The sequence below is a fragment of the Protopterus annectens genome, chromosome 6.part1, assembly GCF_019279795.1.
Source record: "Protopterus annectens isolate FY-2018-M chromosome 6.part1, PAN1.0, whole genome shotgun sequence".
Lineage (NCBI taxonomy): Eukaryota > Metazoa > Chordata > Ceratodontiformes > Protopteridae > Protopterus > Protopterus annectens.
This window is the reverse complement of record NC_056738.1, coordinates 404,937,451-404,963,622: the sequence shown is the minus strand read 5'-3', so window position 1 is coordinate 404,963,622 and position 26,172 is coordinate 404,937,451. Positions and strand designations below refer to the sequence as shown.

At 40.9% G+C, this 26,172-nt stretch overlaps 1 protein-coding gene across 2 annotated transcripts in view; it reads right to left on the bottom strand.

Annotated features, from left to right (window-relative positions):
• Positions 1-26,172, bottom strand: part of CFLAR (CASP8 and FADD like apoptosis regulator) — a 764,637-nt gene that overhangs the window by 185,957 nt on the left and 552,508 nt on the right. For both annotated transcript variants that reach the window (XM_044075821.1, XM_044075822.1), the window contains one exon: positions 84-162. In XM_044075821.1, coding sequence (XP_043931756.1) covers positions 84-162 — 79 coding nt within the window. The remainder of the gene's footprint in view (positions 1-83; positions 163-26,172) is intronic.

Below are 26,172 nucleotides of genomic sequence, written 5' to 3'. Positions count from 1 at the left end.
GAAAGAATACACACTAGTACAATATTCTGATCTGTTAACTGTTTTCATCAAAAAGTGATAAATTATATCATACAATAACATACCTCCATCATTACCAATACAATCCATTATTAAACACAATCCCACAGGTCGACTTTCCATTGGATACTGCTCTTCGGAGTTCTGTTAAAAGCAATAAAACAGTTACTAAGCTTGTATGTTAGCAGACAACACATAAAAAAGTGCAGCTGTATAAAGTACTTATGATAACAGTACACATTTCAAAATTTTTTTTTGGAAGACTGCAACATATAGGCTCCTATCCACCAACAATGATCAGACCTTAGCCTGTTATTTCAAGCAGAATGTATGCCTTCCCATGGTGCAAGGCAGTGTCCTGCTTCATGCGGATAACTTCAGCTTGTGAACACCCCTATATAAAAGAGATGATGATATAAGAGGGCTGATTTTATTCTTCAGAACAAAAAAGAACACAAAAAGCACTAATGCAAAAAAAGGTTACTCCTATAGCCACCAAATAAAAAAATGCCGTAAGGGGGGCAATGGACAAGCAGAATTACTGAAGTAACCGTTCTCTAGAAGTACACAACTATAGCAGTACTGCTTGAAGCCTACATAGTATACTATCCTGCGTAGGTATGCAATGCAGTGGAGAATTGCAAAAGGTTAGTCTGTAGAAATAGCAAATAATTTTTACCATATCAGATAATCTACGAGTTGACCCGCCTTTGTGGGTCACTAATTGGGTTAATGTAGACTAATATGATAAGCATACATTGCCACCAGGACCCTCCTTGGTGAGTCGACAATGGATATAAATCTTAGGTAGCAAATTCTCCAGGCTAGAATTGATGAAAAATAGATGAAGAGAAAAGCTCAATAGGCACAGATCTGAAGCACTAAAGGAAACCCAACTCCCAGTACATTAGTCCATGAACAAAGGTGTAAGTGGATGACCAAATCACCACTGGCACAGATGTTGACAGTAGAGGCATTTGGTAGCAACCAATGAAAACAGCAGCACCACTAATGGAGTGGAATTTGGCCCTAGTATTTTCCAATAGGCAGTGAGCCACAGTAGCGAAAAAATAATACAGTCAGCAAACAACTTGGAAAGGGTTTGCTTGGTGATCTGTCTTTCCTTCCCTCCATGGAGCAAAAGAACACACAGTTCTATTTGTACAACCTGGTACAGACAATCAAATGCAAATACTGCTTTCCTCTGCTTTTTTCCAGTTTGAAGAAAACTGAGATAACTGGACTGATTTTAGAACATTTGAGAAACTACTCAAGTAAATATGGACTAGTCTTACAGGATAACCAATTCTTGTAAACATATACATATCACTTCCTTCATTAAAGTGCCAGCAGCTCCAATACTGTGCAAGAAAAAAGCATTTTCTAAGATATGAATGTCAAGGTCTCTCAGCCAGTGATGAGACTGAAAAGGGAATGGATAAGTTTGTTGACACAAAGTTAAACATGGAGGGAGGGAGTTACCCTCCCCCTTGTAAAATGATGGCTTGACTGACAAACTGGTGCTGGGTCACAATTCTGACATCAACAAGGTCAAGATGGACAATATCAGCTGACACATCTACCTTAACCACAGAATAACTAAGGAACAAATCACAAAGTTCTGTGAGACAGGTCAAAGTCACATGCATGCAGACACACTGATGTAGTATCAGGTTTTGTTCAGCCAAAACAGAAGAAACTTTTCCATTTGCCAGAGTATGGCTGATGGGTAAAAGGCTTCCTGGTAGCTTCAATTACTTCAGCTACCCCCAACCTAGATGATCCAACAGGAACATAGAGTCAGATGCAACACACTGACATCCTCTGAGTGAACCAGATATAGCCATAGTACATTCTCTGCTAGAATACAGCAGACTTCCTGTACTGCCAAAGAGTGTCTAAAACCATCCTTTTCCTAGACATGAATAGGCAAAAGGGATAATTTTCCATCTCTCAACATTAAATTTTGAGATGAGGTGTACAATCTGAGGAAATGGCAACATGTACAGAAAGCTCCCTTACACAATAAGAAGAATGTGTCTAACAATCACCCTTGCCCTACTGCAGCAAATAGAAGAGAGGAAAACTTCATTTTCTTGTGTGGCAGATGAGCTGATTTCCAGAGTGCCTCAGTTCCTGAAAATCCAAGTGAAATACGGCACTAGAATCTGCAGCACAAGGGACGACTGAAGGAGTGGCTCAACAAGTCCACCATGTTTACTTTACTTACGATGTGAACTGCTGATTAGGTAATGTGTCTGTTGAAGCATTAGGTTCATAGGTTCATAGGTTCATACTAGGCTATCTGCCCGAGGGCATTTACAAGCCTATTACATATCGCTGTGTGGCTTAGGCCACCCCTTTAGTATGGGGAACTATACCCATTATTTTTCTGTGCCTCTGTCATTCAATATTACAACCTGTGATGGAAACAGTTGCGAGAATGGGAAACTTGTTTGTAGTCTGGTGAGGATCTTCCATCACTCCTGGGGCTACTGACAGGGGTCTGACACCAGAATTTCCATAACTATGCGGTGTGACTCTGTAATCACTGGCATCTCACAATCTACTGCAGAACACATTAGAAGACATCAACCCAAGAAGCATCATAAAAGCCCAGACTTGGATCTTCAGTATGACTCCACCCATGCTCTCAAATTCATGATTTTCTAGGCATTTTACATTGACAAAAAAATGACTGACAATGGAGAATATGCAGTTCTTTGTCAGTGAAGGTAAGTTTTGAAATGGGGACAGAAAGACCTTTTCCCAGGGAATATATCCATAAGAATGCTTACCCCAAAGGCACCACCAAAAAGCCCCTTGAAGGGGCCAGCAAAAGCCAGTTATCCAAGCAGGGAACACCTGATGCTCCTACTCTTGTAAAGATTTAAATTATGATGGCACACCTTTGTAAACACTAGAATACTGAGAAACATTCGCATAGCACACCAGAGTGAACAAATGGAACTGCTTGTGTAAACCTTGGACACAGACATACCATACCAGAAGACATCTATGATGTCCATTGTCACTATCCTGACATCCTGTCGCAGCAGTCTCGTAACACCCTAGAGAATCAACATCCAGAACATGATATACTAAATGTTTTCACACTAAAGTCACCAAGAACAAAGTTAAAATGAAAGCCTCCCGCCCTGTTTAGAACCAGAAATAGGAATAAATAGAATCTTCAACCCTATGCCAAAGGAGACAGTCTCTGTGGCTCCTACGAGAAGGATCTTGCCCAATCTCAAGAACTCTATGAAGAAAGCTTGGTTTTGGAGCAAAGCCTTTTCTGCAGGAGGACCCAATAGTTCCATGATTTGGTCAACTGGGACCATTTTTTGAACCCATTGATCTTGGTGATGGGCTCTCCAATATGGCAGAGGCAAAAAGAAATGTCCCATGGGAAAGTCTAAATATTAGTCTATATTGTCACTGGTGGGCCAGTTGATATATCTTCCAGAGTGACTAAGCCGGCACCAAAAGGGGCAATACAATATAGCACTTTAGTATCTTCCTCAGTCTGCAAGAAGGCTTCTTCTTCTTGGGGTACAGCTAGGTCCAGTGCTGGCATCAGGCCATGTTTCCAAGGATGCAATCCTGCACGTAGCTTGGAGAGATCCAATCAAAATTCAAATATTGATGTAAAGGTGAAAGCCTGAACCATGGAGCCATATTGTGAGAAAATCTAGTGCAGACTTGAGTACATGAGAGGAGTCCTAAGATGGAGAGTCCTCTGCCCCATGTATGGCCACTGAGGAATAATCTGGCAAATCAGTGGGCTACACTCCAGGGTACAGACAATGAGTGTTGAAAAGGCAGCATCTACGCCCTGCAATGCACTCTCCAAAATAGGAGAAGGGGGGTCATTATCTCTAGGCCCATTCCCATCAGTTAAATGAATGAAGTATAAACTCGGTCTCTCACTAGTCGTGGCTGAGCTTAATGCAGTAAGGCACCAAAATGTTATTGCGGAAACAAACTTCCTTCCATAATGGCATGACCAAACCCAATCCTCTGATTTGCTGGCCTTCAAAGACTGTTCTGCAAGAGACCTGGGTTACATATGGACCTTCCTACTAACTGCGTTTCAGCCACTATCATACTCCCTGGTCTTGAAGTAAGCCAGATGTTTGTTCTTCTGAAGTCTGAGGGTGGGCTGAGGAGAATTGCTGGCACATAAATCAGTGCTTCATGTTATACTCCTCTTCTAGACATGAGAGAAGAGGACAGTGCTGGTCTTATTTTGCCAACTAGCAGTCACCTGAACACTTACAAAGCTTCTCTGTTTAGGCATCAAACATGCAAACTTGCATAAAGTTAAATCAAGATCAAGATCTCTACTCAGTGAGTGGCAAAAAAAAGCAATAGTTAGGCCCTTGGAGCTAGTTTAACTTGCATAATGTGGCACATAAGGTTATGGTATGTGCTGAATAGAACACACACACCAAAGGTAGCAACTTCAGCAAACAAAACGCCAAACTAGAACTGAAGAGATAATCAACTCAACAGCAGACCCACCAAGGGATGTACCAGGTTTTAAATATTAACACTTAAAATGGCTGGTAAAATCACAAAGCCTGATTAGTAAAAAAATCACAAAAACATTAGCCTGATACTATATAAAGCACAGTTTTCAAGAGTAAATCAAATTCAAATAAAGGAACAAACACTGTATAACACATTTTTCTGAACCAACATGTCCACCTTGAACTCTTCAGTACCCAGATGATTACATCTCTCTACAGTGTACCCACATCATGCTCTCACATAAAAAGTAGCAACTATTCCCCATCGCACTCTTTGTTAAAGATCAGTAATTTATTTTTGATGATTTTCAACTGCAGACTTCAAGAATTGATCCATTCTCTAATACAAGCCTCTCACTTTTGATTGTCTCTTTCAATCTCGGGTACCTATCCAACCTTCACAGCCTTACCTCTACTCATCCATCTCCAAGATGTTTACTCAGGTGCAACAGTGATGTTAAAAGATGTAGAGTTTCAGTAAGGGAAAGTCTGCAAGGGCTGGTAATGGGCCCTTAAGCTTCTGGTTTTAAGGGCAGAAATGATTCAGTTTAGAATCATCATATTACTGTGTTTCAACTTTACAAGTTACAAAGTACGTGGTTTTTCCAATTTAATTATGATCCTTTCATTCCAATTATCATCATTACATGAGAAAGGCTGCCATAGGATTTTAGTCTAAATACCTAACCACATTCACAATTTGTTTGTTAAAGGAACTAATTTACATCAGCTTAATTATAAACTGAGTTTGCAAACAATCTACAGGAATTCACACATTTCTTACCCACAGCAAATGCAGTTTTGCTCTAGAAAGAAACCTACTTCACATGGTTGGCTGATCTGCTGTGCCCCCCCTTGGCGGACTGACCTAAGACACTCATGGAGTTTCAAGGCGCTGAAATCAGTACCCTTTAGGAAATGTGACTGCGAGTGTGTGTGTGTGTGTGTGTGTGTGTGTGTGTGTGTGTGTGTGTGTCCATGTATGTGCGTGTAAAATAGAAAGCTAAAAAGACGTGTCATTTTTAAGCAATATGGATAAGTCAGGAGATGTTGAAAAGAAGAAGTTAAGGAAAATTCATCTGAGAAATTAAATCTGTGTCAAGACAGTTGGATAGGTTAGAAGGAGCCACATTAATTTATTAAGAAGAGGAACATGGGTGAAATATATACAAATTATTAAAAGACTGGGAGAATACCCACTGAAGCCAGATTTGATATAAATAAGAACATTAAACTTAGATTACTTGAATCTAAGGGTTTGGAGATCCTTGAAAAAACTGAATGTATGTTATTTTTTTCTTCTATTTGAAACTGGACCTCCTCAGTAAGTAAACCTAAGAGTACTAGCAATGATACGAGGTACTAGTGAAACAAATGTGTACAAAAATAATACTGTCTTTGTTACTTATTTATTTATTTTACAGTTTGTTTACCGGGATAGTCCACTGGGCCAAGAAGAGTCCATTTTCAATGGAGTCCCGGGAGAAAAGCTCCGTAAGAACATTATACAATTTAGGCAAGTAATTAAAAAATGAGTAATACAGTACACAATTTACAAAAGAAAAAGGTAAAAAAAAAATGTCAATAAGTGAATACAAAAACCTTAGTTTATACAGTGTAAAATCTAAATGTAGAAGCGAAGGAGGTTCGCATAGGTATCATATTGGTGTTATAGCAGAGAACAGTGGGGATAGGAAGAGCTTAAGTATGAAGTAAAAAAGAGGGAATAGTAAAAAGTAGTAGTATAAGAGGGGTGAAAAGGGGTGGGAAGAAAGGGGGTAAGGGTAGCGGTAGTATAGTGAAAGAAAGGAGACGAGAGCAGGAGGAAGAGTCTGAAACAGGGTATAGTGTAGAGGGTAGTTATGTAGGGTGAGAGCAGGAACATTCCCAGAGGGATATAAGATGGGAATGAAGTAAGGTTTTAAAGGTAGAGTGGTTATTGAGAGTTCGGATTAGAGGTGGCAAGGGTTCCAAAGTTGTGCTAGAGAAAAGGATAGTTGTTGTTTGCCTGGTGGAAGAGCAGGCTTGTGTAGCACAATCAGATTTTGGTTATTGGATCTCATGAGTCTATTGGGTAGATGCATTTTGAGTGAAGAGGCTAGAGAGGGGCAGAGAGATGGACGGAAGATAAGTTTGTGGGTGTGAGTGAGTTGAATGTAGGTAAGATAATTGGGGAGTTCTAGCCAATTTAGTTTGCGAAGGGCATTACAGTAGTGGGTGGAGGATTTGTAACCAGTGGCAAACCTGGAGAGTATTGTAACACAAAGAGAGTTTAATCTTTAGTGAATAATGTAGGTTAGAGACAAAAGGGGCACCATACAGGAGAGAAGGAATGAGGTATGTAGTAGAGAGTACAAACTTAGTAGAGGGAGTGAGGTAGCAATAGTGGCGGTAAAGCATACCAAGTTTCTGGTAGGGTTTTTTGATACTCATTTGTAGGTATTTATCAAACTTAAAGTGTTTGTCGATGAGGACAACTAAGAGTTTGGTTTGGGATACCATCTCAAGAGAGGGATTGCTTTGGCTGTAATAATAACATTTTTTGTCAATAGTGGTGTTTTTAGAGAGAGTGAATATCATATGTTTAGTTTTTGATGCATTGAGTGCTAAATGATTATCTAACATCCAGCGCTCAGTGGAAGAGAAGGCTTCTTGGATTAGTTTTGAGAGGGAGGAGGTGGAGGTGGCAGAACAGATGATTGTAGAGCCATCTGTGTATTGGAAAAGATTAGCCTTGGGGATTGACAGATGGAAGTCATTTATAAAGATGTTGAACAGTAAAGGACCTAATATGGAACCCTGGGGTACTCCTGTAGGAGTGGTAAGAAAGGAGGAAGTGGCTTTTTTCCATTTGAAAGCTTGTTATCTGTCGGAGAGGTAACTAGTGAACCAGTTGATAGAAGGGATGAATAGATTAAGATTGGAGAGTATGGATAGAAGAAGGTTATAAGAGATAGCGTCAAAGGCCTTGGATAGGTCCAGAAGAAGGGTAGACACTAGACAGCCAGAATCGCAAGTTTTACTGATGGATTCGAGGGAGGAGAGGAGAGAGGTGGTAGTACTGTGGCCAGGTCTGAATCCATGTTGTGTGGGGGTGAGCAGGTAGTTATCTGTGAGGTAGGGTAAAAGTTGAAGGTGAATGCATTTTTCTAGTATTTTAAAGATGGGGATAAGATGGCAATAGGACAAAAAATTGGGAATATTATTGTTGTTGCCCCCTTTATGGAGTGGTATGATAAAGGCCTTTTTCCAGAGTTGGGGAACACAGCTTTCTTGGACTGACCAGTTTATTAGAATGGAGACTGAGAAAGCGATGGCTTCAGCAGCTGTTTTTAGAAAGTAGAAAGGAAGGTCGTCAGGGGTGTTAGAACAAGGTTTCAGGTTGATAAGGAGTCTTTTTATGGTAGATGTAGAGATGGGTTTGATGGAGAAGGCAGGGGGAAGATAGCTGGTTGTGTTGGTGGAGGAGGGGTAGGAGAAGGTAAGGATGAAGTATTGTTGGTGAAGGATGTTGTTAGTTTGGCTATGGTGTCAATAAAGAAGGAATTGAATTGGGTGGCTAATGTCAAATCAGATGTATTTGGATCAGGGCATGGATGGTCTTTTGCCAGGTTTGAGGAGGGTTGGTGATACCATTCCAGAATTTTTTGGGGCTTGTCTTGTGGTTATTTTGGAGTATAGAGAAATAGGGTTTGTGGTCGGAAATGATAATTTTTTTGACTTTGTTACGAAGTGCTTTCAATTCATTTAGGGAGGAGGGAGTTTTATGTTTCTGGTAGTGTTTCCAGGCTTTGTCTCGTAGACGCATCAAGGTTGCGGTTTCCTTAGTTAACTATGGGGCAATGTTACTTTTTATTCTTTTGGTTTTGGAGGCAGCAAAAGTATTTAATAGGTTTAAGAATGTTGTATTAAAGTGGGTGGCAGCATTATCTAAGGGTAGGGTTTTTAGAGGGTTACAGTTTATGTGTTTTAGAGAGTTAAGAGAATATTTCAGGGTTAAAGTTCTTTAGGGAGCGTGTAGCTATGTAAGTATGGGCTAGTTGTAAGGAGGAAGGGAGGTGATGAGTGAAAGAGGGCAAGTGATCACGAAAGGAGTCGAGCAGGGTGCCATCAGAGATATATTGAGGGTGAGAAACTAGAATCCAATCAAGGGTACTACCAGAGGAATAGCCCTTGGAGGGTCTTGTGATAGAGTTGATTAGCTGTGAGAAGTTATAAAGGTTGAGGTTTAGGGAGCTTGTAGTAGATTGAATGGAGGTCCAGTTAATATTAACGTCACCAAGGATTACTGTCTCATCGGTAATGTTAGAGGAGAACTAGGAGAGGATATCCTCAAGGATAGGGATGTTGTCTCCAGGAGGTATGTAGAGAACAGCTATGCATATGTGTTTGTGTTTATTCACCTGAAGTAGGACCAGGGTTAGTTCAGCATTGGTGAATTGGGGAATGGGTTTAGTGTAAGGGGTAACTGAAAGGGAAGAAGAGTAGAGGAGTGCTACTCCACCACCTTTCTTATGGATCCCGTCTTTCCTAATGATGATGTAGTTGAGAGGGATAATTTCAGAGTCTTTGATATGGGGTTTTAGCCAGGTTTCTGAGACAGGCAGTACGTTTGGCTGATTATGGAGAAGCCAGGCATGGAAGTTAGGGATTTTGTTACATAAACTTTGAGCATTAATTGTAGTGAAAAGAAGGGGCTTTCTGGTTGAGGGTTGGCTGAGTAGGGGTGTGTTTGAGTTATGAGGAGATGAGTGGTCGGGGTTAGGGGGGATGTCCCTAGAGAGAAGGATGGTTATGAGTTGATAGATATAGGAGAAGAGGTATTTAGAGTGTTTTGTATCTGGCTTGAGAGTCAGGTAGTAAGTAACAGTAGGATTGCTTGGGATTGGAGAACAGCAATTATGGTTGGATATAAGTTTCTATGTAAAAAGGAGAACGTTGTTAAAGGTAGGAGGATATGATGGATGTGGTGTCCTTGTCATTTATGGAGAATGGGTGGGTTGTACGAAAAGGAGGAGAGTGATTAGTATTTGGAGGACTTGTGAGAAAGGTAAGGCAGGATAGAGAGTAGAGAAGTATTAGGCTTATAGAGGACATAGGTTTTATGGGCATAGTTGTTTATCAGAACTTCAAGCTATGGATGAATTTGAAGTAGGGTGGAAAGTGGAATGGGATGGCTTACGCTACCCTGATGTTAAGAGAGTTTGTACTTTAAATGTACAGGAGCAGGATGGATTTTTTCTTGTCTGAATATGTTAGATCAACAGTTGTGATTTAGCAGTGTACATGAACTATTCCTTGTGTTCTACTGCCATCTAGTGGCTTAAGTGGGGAATGCCAATTGAATTAACCAAAAAAAACTTAAAGGAGTACCGCACCCACAGACTAAAAAAACATGTTTAAAACATCATGGCATGATGTTTCCTACACTTTAACAGCACTCTGGGATTATTTACAGGATTTTAAATATTTTTATATGTAATTCCAGACTCTGACCACCTGGAGGCTGGCATATTGACATGGTTTGGATAAATCAGGTTGCCATCCAGTATCCCAGAAATCATTGTTTGGCTCAAAAATGTTACATCATGCAGGCCTCCGTTTGCCTAAAGTTCCTGTTATTTCATAGATGTTGCATGTGTACAAAGTACTAAGTAACATAGTGTAAGTAACATTCCCTGCTGCTGGATGACTACTTAAAACAGAAACAGTGCAAATGCCACAGAACACACTCAAAGTGCTGTTTACTGCTGCCTTTTTTTCTAATTTAGTTTAAATGGCACTAATTTGTGAAACAATGAATTCCAGGCCATTTACTTCTCCCCTCCCCCATAACACTTAGCTTCCCTAGCCGTCAAAGTCCTGAGGGTAATTTGACTTAGTAATTCCATTGATTGGTAGATCTCAGCAGGGTGCTTGACTTGTGTAATTTAATCTTTGCTCTAGCATTTCCTTCGTTAGAGGGGACATTTTTTGCTGCACTATAGCCATGGCCTTACTTGACTGCAATCACATCCAGTAAGGTCTTGCACCAAGGAGCTAAAGAATAAAACATTTATACTATTAACCAGTTCAGATCTTTATTAATTTAAGTGTTAAGGTATCACTTCATGCTTCCACCTGGTTAAAAATTGAGATTTACATGTGCAAAGTGTGTTGGTATGCAGTGCCGTCATATGTTTTTACTCCACTGATTGGTTTGCAAAAAAAAACCCTTTGCAGTGTCCCTGGACTTGTATTTGTACATACAAACCACATTGCTATATTTTCCCCTTCCTTTTTCTTGTGTCCAGAAGTCACTTATAACAAAGTAAAATTGTTATTGATTTTTTTTAAAATAAAGGACATCAAGGTTAAATTACCTTGAATCAGATAATGGATGCCACTGCAAAGAATCACTGTTGAAATATTTGTGCATGGACAAAATCCCTTATTAAATCTATTTGCCAGCCTCCAGTTCAATTGGTGCTATGGCTTTAATATACTGGTGTGTTTGCTCATGCCTTCCAAATATATCCACCATTACATACCAGTTTTGCAGTGTAGTAACCACCAGACATGCCCATACACCTTTAGCCATCAATATGCAGCTACTCCTGTTCATGTGAGTATGTGACTTCATTTTCAGACTTAAGGTGTGGAAGCTGCACTGAATAATTCTAGGTGCTTGTTCAGGTTTCACATGGTGCTTGCTTAGAGCTACTCTCATGTTAAGCCACTATGAATATGTTGCACTGCCACCTCTGATACCAGGGTAATGTTTTAATCTTTCGATTCCCGCACTGCACACTAGCAGTATCTGGTGCAAATACAACAGAGAAGTATGCAAGAGATACACCACCTAAGCATCATTTGCCGTGCAGAATGTACAAGTATGCATACCAAATTTCTGTGTTTCCAAACATCGGTGTTAATACACTACTACTGAATAAAATAAACAGCACTCAGGCTGGGGGAAGGACAAGGGAGCCATGACATCACAGAATGGGTGGGTCTTATTATTTTAGTTAGAATCAGATGACGGCTGTGGTGATGTCACTTTGGGGGAGGGAACCGATTTAAAAAAAAAAAAAAAAAAAAGTACCTGCACTGCCTGGCCTCGATGATGTCAGTAATTGGGCGACTCCAGCAAGCTTTATTCAAACGTGAGAGAATCATTTTGTAAGTGAAACTATCACAGTATGAGAAGGTAGGCTTCTGCTACAGAAGTAAGGGGATTTATAAAAATTGTAAATGCTTTATTGTTGTTGCTTTACAGAGGACAATGTAAATAGGGAGGAAAAGGGCCGTGAAGTTGAGGAATACATTAGAGAAAACTGTTGTACTCCTTTAAACTAAGGGATGGAAGACAAAGGGGGGAGTAGAGATGGCCTCGGGGTAGGTCTGCGAGTGTGCTAGTACTACTAAAGCAAAAAACGCACAAATTAAACAGCCAAAGCTGTAGGCTGACACCTACACTGTGTAGCTATAGGAACGCACGTCTTTGTTTTCCAGTAATAGGATTCCAAGTAGTGATTTGGACAAAGTATTCCAAACTGGGATGAGATACAGATGGGAAGGACAGCCAGTATATGAACGCTGTGCGTTCAAGCTGTAAAAGAACATAAAGGGGCAAACAAATTATAACTAAGTAATTAGGGTATAAGGAAGAAGAAGAGAAAGCTGGAAGGTCAGAGTGGGGCCAGAGGAGCTGAATATGAATAAAGACTAGAGAAGGATGCTTTTAGAAAGTCTGGATGAAGACAGTAGTTGGAGAGGAGATTAAAGAAAGCTGGAAATGAACAGGAGAGCCAGAGGTTAAAATTCCTGCAGTACAGATATATCAGGTACGAAAACTACATTAGGCTGATTCATTTAAACATACACAAAGTTAAACCCATGCATTTGCCCATGCTAACAGGGAGGACAAAGAACAGAAAAAAGAAATAACAGATAAATTACCTGCAACAGTCTTGTAAGACTTTAACTCATTAACAGGAAGTACACCTCTACTATAATCTTTTTTTCTACAGGACTGTAATGGTACAGTGTTTTAGCTGTACTTGCTTCTGAAATACAAGGTAGCCAAATAACATAGCTCACATAGCCAGCTTTAGGCACCAGCGAACCCTGCGGTCGCTGGGGGCCCCCAACCACAGCAAGTTATGTTATCTTGATATTTTGTAATACGTTTGTCAAACCAACAAAAGCTAGTACAGCAATCCTGTATAATTAATAATTCAAGTGAGTAATAATTCTTATTTATATATCTCTTTTAAAATTCAAAAATATCTCCATTTATAATAAGTGTTTTATCAAGTAACAGGCTTCATAATTCCATTATATATTTTACCACTGACATAGTGTCCCTGTCTTAGTTAAACCCTGCTGGTCTGGGTCTACGTCTGTAGACCAAAATTACACTTACCTGAATTGCAGATTACCGAGACAACAATACCGAAATTTTAATAAACTGAACCTTCGCATATTACAAAATATCAAGCTAAGATAACTTGCTGTGGTTGGGGGCCCCCTGGAACAGGGGGCCACCAGCGACCACAGGGTTCATTGGTGCCTAAAGCCAGCTATGCCCACAACCTCCCTAACTAAATATACCAACTTCAGGATCACACCACAGTGGGGAAAATGGCAAATTTCCCCATGTTAGCCAAGTCTTTCTGTTCCCTGTATATAAGAAAAAAAAATGGTGATGTTCAGGTTTGGTTTATTGAAAGTTTGGTGTTGTCATCTCTGGAATCGGCAATTCAGGTATTCAGGTAAGTGTACATTCAATCTACTGAAGTAGACCCACTGATTGACATTCTCAAATAAAACTAACAAAATAGCCAGTTTTAGGTACCTGCCATACTTGTGGCTGAAGGGGCCCCCTTAATCATTCTTGACTGTGAGAGAACCCCACCAAAAGCTGCTGGTTGTGAAAAAATGTGGGAAAAATGTATTAATTTCATGATTTCGCTCTTTAAGCTGAACAGAACTGTGATATGGCCCTATTAGGATAAAGCTGATAATGAATTTGAGCAAGGTAAGCACTAAAGGGATCAAAAGCCCAGAGTGACTGATCTCAGTGCAGGGTGGTTTTCTCTTTCAGGGAATTTTATAAATACTGGCAGAACAACAAATACTACAAATCTCAACTTCTTGGCTGAAGAAATATGAGCAATGCCAAAAATAATAGAAGAATAAAGGCTCAAAATCAGAAAAATGTTTTAAATATTAATACTAATTCACTTAAACGTTGGTAGAATAACATCTTTTGCATCAACATGCATTTTTGGACAATGAGAAGTATACAAGTCTGATGTCTGGATTTACTGATTGTCTGTAATCCTGAATGACTTACCAGCAAATCAAACTTTTTACAAAGGACAACGCAAAATTATTAGGCAAAATCAGGGAATGTCTCTGAAATCAGGGACAGTGGCAGGTATGCATTACTACTCAATGAGGTAAATAAAATGACTTATCCCTGCTGCTGTATGGCAGCACCAGTGTTGCATAATATACTGCTATTTGCTGAAATAAAAAAATAAATAGTATTGCTATGGCTTATGCTTGTGTGTGTATGTGTGTGCAAGAAAAAAATAGCACAGATTTTTATCTGTGCAAACACCCAATAATGCCAGGATGCATACGTTATTCTTTTGGGTATCAATAAAAAAAAAATGCCACTAAAAAGTAATTACATTTCAAAAGTAAGGTATAAAATATATCACAGAACATTCAGACAAGTAGATCTTCTAAGAGTCTAGTGGCCCTCACTCCCAGACTGTATAAATGGATACAGCGAGGACTCTTTAATCATCCTTGACAGTGTGAGGGTCCCACAAAAGCCGTTGTTGGTTGGGATAAAAATTAGAAGAAAAAACATGAATTTTCTGATTACAGTCTTTAACCTGAATAGGGCTGTGATATAACCTTGTTAGGATAAAGCTAATAATGGTACCTGCTCTCAACTGTGCCCATTCTAAAAACATCCCTACTGAGATGTATGTGTCTGTGTCTACCGAATGTTATTGCAGGTTATGGGAGGCTGGGGAGTGTGTGGTTATTATTCCTTTAATTTTCATCACAGTCAAACCTTAGAGCTGTGCACAGAAGGTCATTATAGCTTGTGTTTGGGCTGAGGACAGTGTGGTCATTGTTTCTTTTACTTTTCTCACAGACCTCAGAGGCATACAAAGAAGGCTACTATAGCTTGTGTAGGGGCAGTGTACTGTCTAGGAACAACAAAGTAGAATTCATTACTGTAACCATTATTTTTTTTTTCACTTTTCTCACAATCACACATCAGGCATGTATATAGCTGGATGCCTTTGGGGTCAGAGGTGAGGAGGCATGATAAGTATATGTACATCAGCAGTCACTTATAATACATGACTGCAGCAACTTGAACTTCTGCTTTCATCCCACTCTAACACCAGAAGGATACATAACTAGTGAGTCTCTATTTTGTAAGGTTAGACAGGCAGGCAGTATTCCCAGACAGAAACTATGTATCCTCACAACAACTGTCTTGTTAGTTTATTGTGAGCTACTAATTTGTCAGATTTGGACAGTAAGCCTTGGGCAGAATTTAGGTCTTCCTTGAAAGAAAAAAAAAAAGACTGAAATTCTTTTCTTACTCATGAATTTTGTTTACATTACCATTGGATTAAAAGGTTGGGGAAAAGCTCTAAAATGTGTCCCAAAGCACTTATAACCATTATGGTTTCAAAAGGCACCAGCTTAATCTAGTTATTTCTTAAATTTCTTTTACTGGTTTTATTTTCTGGGGTTTGGGATTGGTATAATAGTTAAGGTGTTTGCCTCACAGACACGGGATACAGGGTTTGATTCTCACCTTTGGAAGGAAAACTGGCTAGGATTAAAATGGCCCACAAGAGCAGCTAGCCCACTACTTATCTATGAACCTGTGTTGTCTTGGTCAAGGAAAGGTGTGTTGCAAGGATGCCATGAAAACTAAAGCCAAACAGCAGCACTTAATTTCTTTCCTTAATCATAATTTCTGTTCAAGCCATCATGGAATGAAAAGGCCATATAAAAAGAAAAAAAAGGTAAAATGCACACCAGACCATATAAGCTAAATAGTAAGCCAAAATGTGAGAAAAGGAAGAAAAAAGTAATATGTATGGTATGGTGAACCCAAGACAGGAGGAAACAGAGGTAACACTGGAGAATATGTGTTTGTGTGTGTGTGTGTGGGGGGGCTGAAACAGTAGGCAGTGCCTAGGGCACCATTTTGCCTAAGCCCAGTTCTGTACATACAGGAATTGCAATTTCTAATTGTTGCAACTTAATGCCAGTAACTGTGAATGTCTCTTTGTGATATGGGCCCATAGAGTTTGGTACACAGGGCTGTTGTATTGTAAGAATGTTGTAGCTACAGGTCAGTTGGTATGCACTACTCCTAAAATATTACAACATGAAATAAGAGGCTGCTTAGGAGGATTAGCAGTGATGGGGTGATGCTTAGTCTGAAAGTGCCTAGGGGGGCCCCCAATTTGGCATTTGCTGGAGGCCCCCAAAATGCTAACACTGCCCCTGATAGCTCAGATACATTCAATAGTGCATGAAAGTCAAGAACTCTTCTGTATAGCGTCTAAAAATGAGTACAAAAGACAGCAGCTTATTGCACTAAAGCTTATACAGTCAGTGCCTTTCTCGGATGTGAGCAAGGTTAAAAATTGCTGCAGTACATATAATTAACTCCAGAAACCCAGCAAAAGCCACTTACAGGCAAGCACACCATGCAGAGGACCAAGGGGACGTCTTGGTCAAAGTAAATGGGATTTAAAAATGGCGCCGCAAGTGCGGACTAGTAATTAAAGAGTTTGCTTGGGTAAGGGGGGGGACACAGCACATGTTCCAGGAGGCGGGGGGGGGGATCGGTTACCCACAGGAATATGTCCCACCAAGCTGGAAGAGGCAAGAGTGCCAAGAACCAATCAGTCAGGTCGAGCACTGGGATACTACTTAGCAGGTGAGTTAGACTGTGTGTGGCAGAAAAGTCATGGTAAAGGGGAGAAATAAAAGTAGTTTGAAAAGGAAAACTACACTCTCGTGATGTTAAGGGAGTTTGTACTTTAAATGTAAAGGAGAAGGATGGGTTGTTTCTTGTCTGAATATGTTAGCTCTACAGTTGTGATTTAGCTGTGCACGTGAACTATTCCTTGTGTTCTACTGCCATCTAATGGCTTACGTGGGGAATGCCAACTGAATTAGCCAAAAAAGCTTAAACTAAGGAATGAAAGATAAAATGGGGGATAGAGACAGCCTCAGGGTAGGTCCGCGAGTTTGCTAGCACTACTAAAGCAAAAACTGTAAAAATTAAGTAGCAAAAGCTGTAGGCTGACACCTACACTGTGTAGCTATAGGAAGGTGCTTCTTTGTTGTCCAGTACTAGGATTCCAAGTAGCGACTGCGGACAAAGTATTCCAAATTGGGATGAGATACAGATGGGAAGGACAGTCTGTATATCAACGCTGTGCATTCAAGACTGTGTAGCTATAGGAAGCCATGTCTTTGTTGTCCAGTAATAGGATTCCAAGTAGTGATTGCGGACAAAGTCTTCCAAATTGGGATGAGATACAGATGAGAAGGATAGTCTGTATATCAATGCTGTGCGTTCAAGAGGCAAGCACACCGCATGGAGGACCGAAGAGATGTCTTGGTCAAAGTAATCTGCTGAAGTTAATATGAAACTGGAGTCGCCAGTTCATCATATGGATAATCAGAACCTCTTGAATTTATTGAGTTGATGTTGCCTGTTAAGTTTGAAAATACTATTTCAAGGCTGCGAGGGTTATGAACTACAATGTGTTACTAAATTAGGCAAAACAATGTGGACATGAAAATTATTGTGCAGAATGAATACATAACTAGAAAGTAACAGCACATTGCGAAATTAAATAAAAGTTATATACTTACCATAATGTTAAATCCATGTTGTCTGATTTTCGTCCACTGGGATCTGACCTTGGCACCAATCCTGAACTCATCGGTTCTAGAGCTCTGACTCTTCCCCTATTCATAATTCCTAGGGTTGTACCTCAGATACTCAGATTGAGTTTGCCTCTGTAAAGCTGTAAAAATTGATCTCTCTGTATATGTACTCAAATCCATGTGTATGTACATTCGTGAATTAAGCTAGGGAAAGGAAAAAAAACCTTGGTAGAGGGAAATCAGCCTACTAATATGTAATGGCTAGTGAAAGGTAATTCAGTCTAGTGAGACTATGCTCAAACAGAGAGTAATCTCTACTCAATCATCTAGAAACCATAGGTGACAATTTGGAAGGGGATGGGGGGTTTAAAGCAGACAAAAATCAGACAAAATGGATCTAGCATTATGGTAAGTACATAACTTTCATATCCAATGTTGTCTATTTTCATCCGTTCAAACATGTGGGACAAAATCCCAAGCTATCAAACCGGGTGGTATCAGGAAAGGACATTCCTGAGTATGGTGCAGCAAAAAAATGAACATAATCTTGAGTGTGTGTCCAGCTTATAGTGGGACACAAAGGTGTGTACAGTTGCCCATGTGGTTGCTGCACAAATATCATCAATGGACAATCTTCTACTGAAAGCTATAGAAGTAGTAACTGCTCTTGTCGAATGTGCCTTAGGCTTACTTGCTAAAGGCAATTTTTCCTATGATACACAAAAGAAATGCAATCTAAGAGCCATCTGGATAGGGGCACTTTAGAAACTGTTTTTCCTGATTTTGACTTAGCAAAGGCAATGAATAATAGATCATCCCTCCTGAAATCCTTTGTCCTGTGAATATAGAATTTTAGTTGTCTGTGAACATCAAGTAAATGTATGCGGTATCCTCCCTTGTTAGAGTACCTTAGAAAGACACGGGGAGATAAACAGATTGATTTAAATTAGTATCAGATGCACCTTAGGAATAAGCTATGCGTTAGTTTTAAGGGTAACCCTGTCTTTGTGAAAAAAACAGATATGGGAGCTTCAATGAGAGGACTTGTAGTTCGGAGATTCATCTGGTTGATATTATTGTGACTAGAAAAACAGTTTTCTAAGTAAGAAAGTTTAGATCTACAGGTTCAAAGGGGAGTCGAGTCAGAGCTTGTAACATAATGGTGATGTCCCATGGAGGTGATGGGTCTCTAATGGGAGGTCTCAACAGAAACATACTCTTAAGAAAAGCATTTGAGATCTTGAGAGATGCAATTGAGATATCATTAACTCCAATATGGAAATTAGAAATAGCTGTCAAATTAATCTTGATAGTTGCAGAACTGGAGCCTTTATCAAAGAGATCTGACAAATTCAAGTATGGAAGTAAATGGTGCTGAGAAGGGGTCTAGCCACATGGAAAAGGCTCAAAATTAAAATCTCTTCCATTTGTGATAAACTTTCCTATTAGACAGTTTCTGTAAAGCAGAAAGAATATTGACTACTGCAGGAGAAAGCCCTGCATCTATGGCTATGGTTATAATTGGATGAAACATAGGGTTAGCTTCACAGATTTCTGATCCAGAGGAGGCAATCCAGACAGATGTGATAGCAGATCTGAATGCTGATCCAACATCCCTGAAGGATGTACTACAAAAGGCCATAGGAAGGGGAACCAAGTCTGTTGGGCCAAAAGAAGCAATAACCATAACTCTGGCCTTGAACTGTCTTGCTTTCTGTATAAATGTGTTCATTAGGGAGAAAGAGGGCAAAAGGCATACAGGAGACCCAGAGGCCAATTGTGGACCACAGCATCCCTCAGTGACTCTCCCTGTGGGGAGATCAGGGCAAAGTACCTGCTGCATTTCTTGTTTAGATAGGAGTCAAATAGGTCACAGCAATGTTGGCCTCAGTGACTGAAAATTGCTTGTGTCACTGCAGGGTTGAGGGACCACTCATGCATTAGTACTGTCCTGCTCAATTTGTCCACAAGTACATTGGAAGTCCCCGGAATGTGTGTTGCTATCAGAAAACACTGTGAAGACATCATCCTTTGCCATACCCTCATGGCTTCCCAACAAAGAGACCAAGTACGGGTTCCTCCTTGTTTGTTGATGTACCATACAACAGTCATGTTGTCTGTCTGTCCAGACATCACACCCTTGGGGAGCAGGTCCTGAAATGCTAGGAGAACTGTCCTCATCTTCAAGATATTGATGTGAAGACTGGCCTCTGTTGTTGACCATGTACCTTAGACCATCTTCCATTCAAAATGCCCCCCCCCCCCAATCCTACCCTAGAAGGGATATGTCCATAGTCATCACTGCTGTTGGATGATCCATCTGGAAAGGATGGCCCTTTATCACAGATGAGTAAATTATCCACCAACTGATGTGTTTTTTGCAGACTTGAGAAATCTGAATATTTGCATGTAAAGGGTGAGGGGATTGTGACCACTGTATTGATAAAGCCCACTGCAGTACACTCATGAAAAATCTTGCTAGAGGAATATTAAGAATCGTAGATGCCATGAGGCCCAAGAGATGTAGGATTAATCTTGCTGGTGGTTTGGGTGATGAAGAAAATTCAGGATTGTCTGGCAAAGTGATTGGACCTTGGGCTGGGGAAGGTTGACTATCTGAAGTTTGGTGTTTGGGTGGCATCTTATGGACTCTGCGGTTTGCACTGGAGTTAACTGACATTTTGGTAGGTGTACTGAAATTCCTAAGTTCAGAAGCAACTGCAGTACATGGTCCTAGTATCTGAGCAGGAGGTGCTTGGTGGGGGCAGTGAGAAGCTAATCATCTAGATATGGGAAGACTTGGATCCCTTGTAGGCACAGATGCACAGCTACTACCTGCCACTATTTTGGTAAACACTGTGAGGGCTGTGGTGAGACTGAATGGCAGAGCTCTGAAACGGAAACGATTGGCTCCCAGCCAGATGATGATAAACCTCCTAGAGTGCTTCACTATTTTGATGTGACAGTAAGCATCCTGGAAATCTACAAAGCACATCCAATCTTAGTGCCTCTACAGGCAAAATGGACTGAACCATTACCGTTCAGAATTTTGTCTGTTTTATTAATTGGTTTAAGTGGGATAGATCCAAAATGGGACCCCAGCCTTCATTTGTACTAAAAAGAATCTGGAATAGACTCTGGATTCTAACTGGTCATGGGGACCAGTTGGATGACTCTTTTCAAGCAGCTTTGAAATTTCTATGACTGCTAAGTCCCACTGATTGGGTGGAACATCTGGGACTTTCTTCTTTTTCTAGGGTTGGAGTAAAAAGGGAAGTGAATAGACTTTGGATATTATCCTTAGCACCTGTGAATCTGATGTTATCTTTTCCATTGAGGGTGTAAGGAAATGCCCCCTGACTGCATCCAGAGCACAGCAGTCAGACAACCGTTCAGGGTCACTGAAAACCCTTCTCCGAAAACAGACCTTGAAAGCCCTGATTTTGTGGTCCAGCTCTGCCTCTAGGGGGTCGTCCATTAAAATTACCCTCTCATACCACAAGAAGGCATATCACCTTGGAAGTCATGGAAAGAATGCTGATTTGCAGAAACATGCCTTCTTCCCCGAGCACTGGTTCCTACAGAATGTTTTTTGAGGGGTGGAGAAGAATACTCCCACTGCAGAAAGAGAGTCTTGCAATCCTGGTAACTCCTGGTAAGTGTATCCTTGACTTTAGGTCCAAATAAGGTGGAAACATTGTAGGGGGCATTAATGAAAGATGAAATGAAGCCTTCTACAAAGTCATACAGTCGCATCCAGGCCTTCTCTTATCAGCTGTGTTCCATAGCAGATGCATGGCCACATAAGAAAATGATTCCAGATTGGAAAGATGAGAGTCTACCGTCTTATGAATATCCACTGGCAATACCCCTGAGAAGGACTTGGAAATCTCCTTGTCAAGTCTCTCTGGAATCTTGTTAGGTGAGCAAGATAGCTCAGTGATATGAAGGCAAAAGTTGCTGACACGGACATATGCTTAGGTGAGCAAGATAGCTCAGTGATATGAAGGCAAAAGTTGCTGACACGGACATATGCCTTCCATATTTGTCCATTGCCATAGACTTGTTACTAGGAGGATGAACAAGAAAGTTTTCATTTGATAGCTCTGTCTTGGTAGCTGCTGCCACCACCACAGCATCTGCTGGTGGTCCCTTACTCTAGTGCTTCCTAACAGTCCAAGCAGATAAAATGCAATCAGCGTTTTTTGGTATGGGCTCCATCACATTTGGGTCCTTCCACCCCTGTTGAGTCACTAGGTCAATAAGAGGATCAAACAGGTGGTACCACCCAGGATGAAGTTGGTCTGGAACCAAAGACTTCTAAGAATACCAACTCATCTGGAGAGGGATCTTGGGATGTTCATCCCCCTCTCTATTTCATTAATTCTAGAATGTCTCCAAAGGAGGCATATTCAGAAAGGCCACAATAGGAGCCCTCTCATTCCTCTAAGACACTACCCTTCATGAAAGACTTGGGTGATGAGTTTAGATGCTTCTGCTTACATGTCCACTTTCTAGGAACATCTTCTTGGGGTTTAGCAGAAGGATCAGAATCAGACGGAGAACTGACAAAGCAAACTTCCTCAGAAACCACTGGTCCAGACTGTCCCTGTATGCCTGGATGGAGTGGAGAAGGAGAAGACTATACATGGGATTTGGGTGGAACTGAAGCAGTAATAGCTACCTTATCTTTGGAAGTAACCAAGACCCTTTCAAATGCCAAGGCTGCTGTTGGTGATGAAGATTTCCTTGACTCCAAAGAGGAAACAGAAATGTCTTCACCAACAAGTCTCTACTCCAAAGCAGATCTCGGACAGAAGCTATCTACAGCCAAGGCACCCAGGGGAAGAGACTGCTGTAAGAATCATGGAATTGATTCACTCCCCCAGAGCTTGGCTGTGAAGCTTTGGCTCTGAGTCTCATCCCAATCCGATGAAATTAGAGTCAAGAGAAACTGGGATACAGTCAGCGAAGATGCAAGGAGTTCCAGTGTCGACAAAGGTGCTATGGTTCCAATTGGTTCCGATGAAACTGAAGCCAAACGTTGGATCAGTGTGAACTCCTTTATGGGGGGGGGATAAAATGGCCAGTACTCTGCACCTTTCCCAAGTGACAGTGTCAGGATAACCCCAAGTTGTATCTGCAGCTTCAAAAATTTCCTCATCATTCTCTCGATGTCCATCTCTGTAAGGCTTATAGATGATCGAAAGGATGATGCTACTGTAGGAGGTCTAGAATATCTTTTCTCCTGAAGTATGGGTGATTGAAGCCTGGAACCCACTGGCTCAGGAAAAAAAACTTGTTCTTGGTGATGGAGATAGGGATGGGGTTGCCTGTTCCAATCTTGGAATTTTTGAGTCAGGACTGCCAGACATTGTCGGTTCCAGGGATCTCTTTTTTGAGGATTTTGAAGGAGATTTACTTGTCGCTTTTTCTTTCTCCTTGTCCTAAGCTTTTTACTTTGACTTATCTTTCTCTCTGTTAGTAGAGGAAGAAGAAAGTGAGAGGGTAGCTCCTGTCTGAGTGGGAAGGAGCCCCTTTAGAACTAATTTGTCCCATTGTGTCTGGAGGGGCTTGGCAATGAAGGTCGCACAAGACTGGCATTCTGTGTCTGGATGAGTGGCACCGACGCAAAAGATGCACTCAAGAATATGGATCCAGAGGTGGTAACTTGTACCTACACTCTGAACACTTTTTGAAACCTGAAGCTTCAGACATCCTAAAAGCACTACAGGAAAACTGGAACACAGGAAAAACACACTAAATTCAAATAAATAACAAGGATTAGAAAAGACATCTATAAGAATTAAGAGGCTATTCTCTAAGGCCTAAAACCTACTAGAAAAACTATACTTATAAAGGATATTACCATTACTTTTTTAGCTATGTATTACAAAGAAAGTTTTATAGAAAAACAGTGAGAGATACAGGAAATAAAACTCTAACAGTAGAACGGGATTGCAGCTGGCAAGAAATCTTGTAAAATTGCTGAGAGCTCTCTGCACATCTGAAATGTTCAACCAGAAAACAAGATCTGAGTATCTGATGTGCAACCTGGGAAATTATGAGTAGGAATGGAGTCAGAGTTCTGGAACCGATAAATTAGGAGATCTTTGCTGAAGTCAGATCCGACAAACCACGTTTGAACAAATGAACAGACAACAGATCCTTGTTTAACTTCAGCTGCTTTCGCAACAAATACAATGTCTCAGCTTTCTAAATTGAAAGTTTGAAGAATTCTCAAAATCTGAACCATGTTCAAAGTTTTGTGATTAGTGTCTCTTAAATTTATTTATTTGGAAGTACCTAGAACATGGTTCATAGGTTGGTACTAGGCTATCAGCCCTAGGGCCTATACAAGCCTAGCCATAAAAATTCCCTGGCTATTTCTTCCCACACTATTTACTTCCCTGGACCCCTGTCTAAAAAGGCGACTGACGTGATCCCCAGGGTGAACTTCCTTTCTCCCATCCAATCATCAAGGTTCCTTTTGAAGGGGGCCAAAGAGGCACTCTGCTTGACATGTATGGGCAGTCTATTCCAGAGTCTGGGGAGTCTCTGAGTCAGGAACCTATCCCTCCAGCATGTTTTGTTTATTGTGATGACAAGGTTTAGATCCCTGGAGCTTGTGGCTCTGAGGGATTGGTATTTCTTTAAGTGTAGCATATCCAACAGCTCTGGGTTTGACATGGCCTTGTATGTTAAGCAGAGATTGCCTCGGAGTCGACGATTTGCGACAGAGTATAGCTGGAGTTTTTTAACTCATTACATCCGAGTGACGCCTCCAGGTGCATCTGCAGTTACCTCCTACTGCACCTGTAGGCATCAAATATTCCTTGTTCATATTTGCATTAATACCTCCAAAACCATGCTACATACAAGGTATCTGAATATTTTATCTTGAAGCATACATGATGGCAAACACAGCTGTATTGATATTTGACCTATGTCAATGAGTATTGTTAGAACTGTAAGGTGAGAAAGTACAGTTGTGTACCTACCATAAATGTAGATGTTAGAGTGTATTCACTGTTGCAGTCATTACTCTTGGGTTATCGGCCTGAGTTCCAAAGTCTAGGTCCGGCGTCGGTTGCTGTCGCCTCTTCTCTGACGTCAGTGCGCTAGGGGTATAAAAGATGCAGCCGACGCCATTTTCTTCAGTTTTTCTTGCCCCAGATGTCAGGTGCCTCAAATAGGTAGGCTGAAAAATATATATCAAAAAGAAATGCATACACAAAAATAAAATTTCCTTCATCTACAAGCAAATACACCAAAAAGGTTGTATAGGATAGAGAAGTGCAGATAAGGCCCAGCAAAGAGAAGGGGGATGGTGGGTGGGTAACCTGTACTGCAACAGTGAATACACTCGAACATCTACATTTATGGTAGGTACACAACTGCACTATGTTCATCGTGTTTCACTGTTGCAGTCATTACTCTTGGGTTGAATCCCAAAGCTGAGGAAGGGTGGCTGGGCTAAATAGGATAAGGAGAGGCTATGAGGCCCTGCAGAACTGCAGTGGCGAAGCCTGCTCTGGAGTTAGAGTAGAGAGGCAAGTGGTAGTGCTTTGTAAAGGTGTGCACTGAACTCCAAGTTGCAGCCTCTAAGAATTCTTTGGTTGGTACTCCCCTGAGAAAGGCTGCTGAAGTGGCTGCTGCTCTGGTGGAATGAGGCCTAATGCCCTTAGGCACTGATTTTCCATGTTGAGAATAGCAGAAACAGATGCAATGGCCTATCCATTTAGAAATAGTCTGTTTTGAGATAGCCTTTCCTTGTGATCCTGCAGCATATGACACTAGAAGTTGCTCAGTCTTTCTGAAAGCTTTAGTTCTGTTCAAGTAAAAGCGTAACTGCCTGTGTATATCCAAAGAATGCAGAATTTTCTCCCCCTTGTTCTGTGGATTTGGATAAAAGGTAGGCAAGTGAATGGTTTGATTGAGGGCCACACTGGACACCACCTTAGGCATAAATGTAGGGTTTGTCCTCAGAGAAACCCTGTCTGGATGAAAAATGATGAAAGGTTCCACAGCCATGAGTGCTTGTAACTCCAAGACTCGTCTTGCAGAGGTAATGGCTAGGAGCAGAGCTGTTTTCCAGGATAAGAATTTAATATCCGCTGTTGATGCTGGCTCGAATGGAGGCAGTGTGAGTTTTTCCAAAACAAAATTGAGGTCCCAGGCCGGAATTGGTGCTCTCCTTGGAGGCCTAATGTTTTTGGCCCCTCTGAGGTACTGCCTTATTAAAGGGTGAGTAAAGATAGGTGGTTCCGTATTGTAATGTGCAGAAATGCTGGCTCGAAAGGAGGCAGTGTGAGTTTTTCCAAAACAAAATTGAGGTCCCAGGCCAGAATTGGTGCTCTCCTTGGAGGCCTAATGTTTTTGGCCCCTCTGAGGTACTGCCTTATTAAAGGGTGAGAGAAGATAGGTGGTTCCGTATTGTAATGTGCAGAAATGGCAGAGGCATGAATCTTAATTGATGAGAAAGAAAGGCCTTTGTTCAGCATCTCAGACAGGTATTGTAAAATCTGAGGAATGTTTGGTACAGACGTGTCAATGCCTTGTTCCTGGTTCCAAGCACAGAATCTCTTCCATTTTTCTGCATAAGACTTTCTGGTACTGGGCCTCCTGGCCTCCAAGATAACATCCATAACTGCTTTTGAAAGGGGAGTGTTCATTA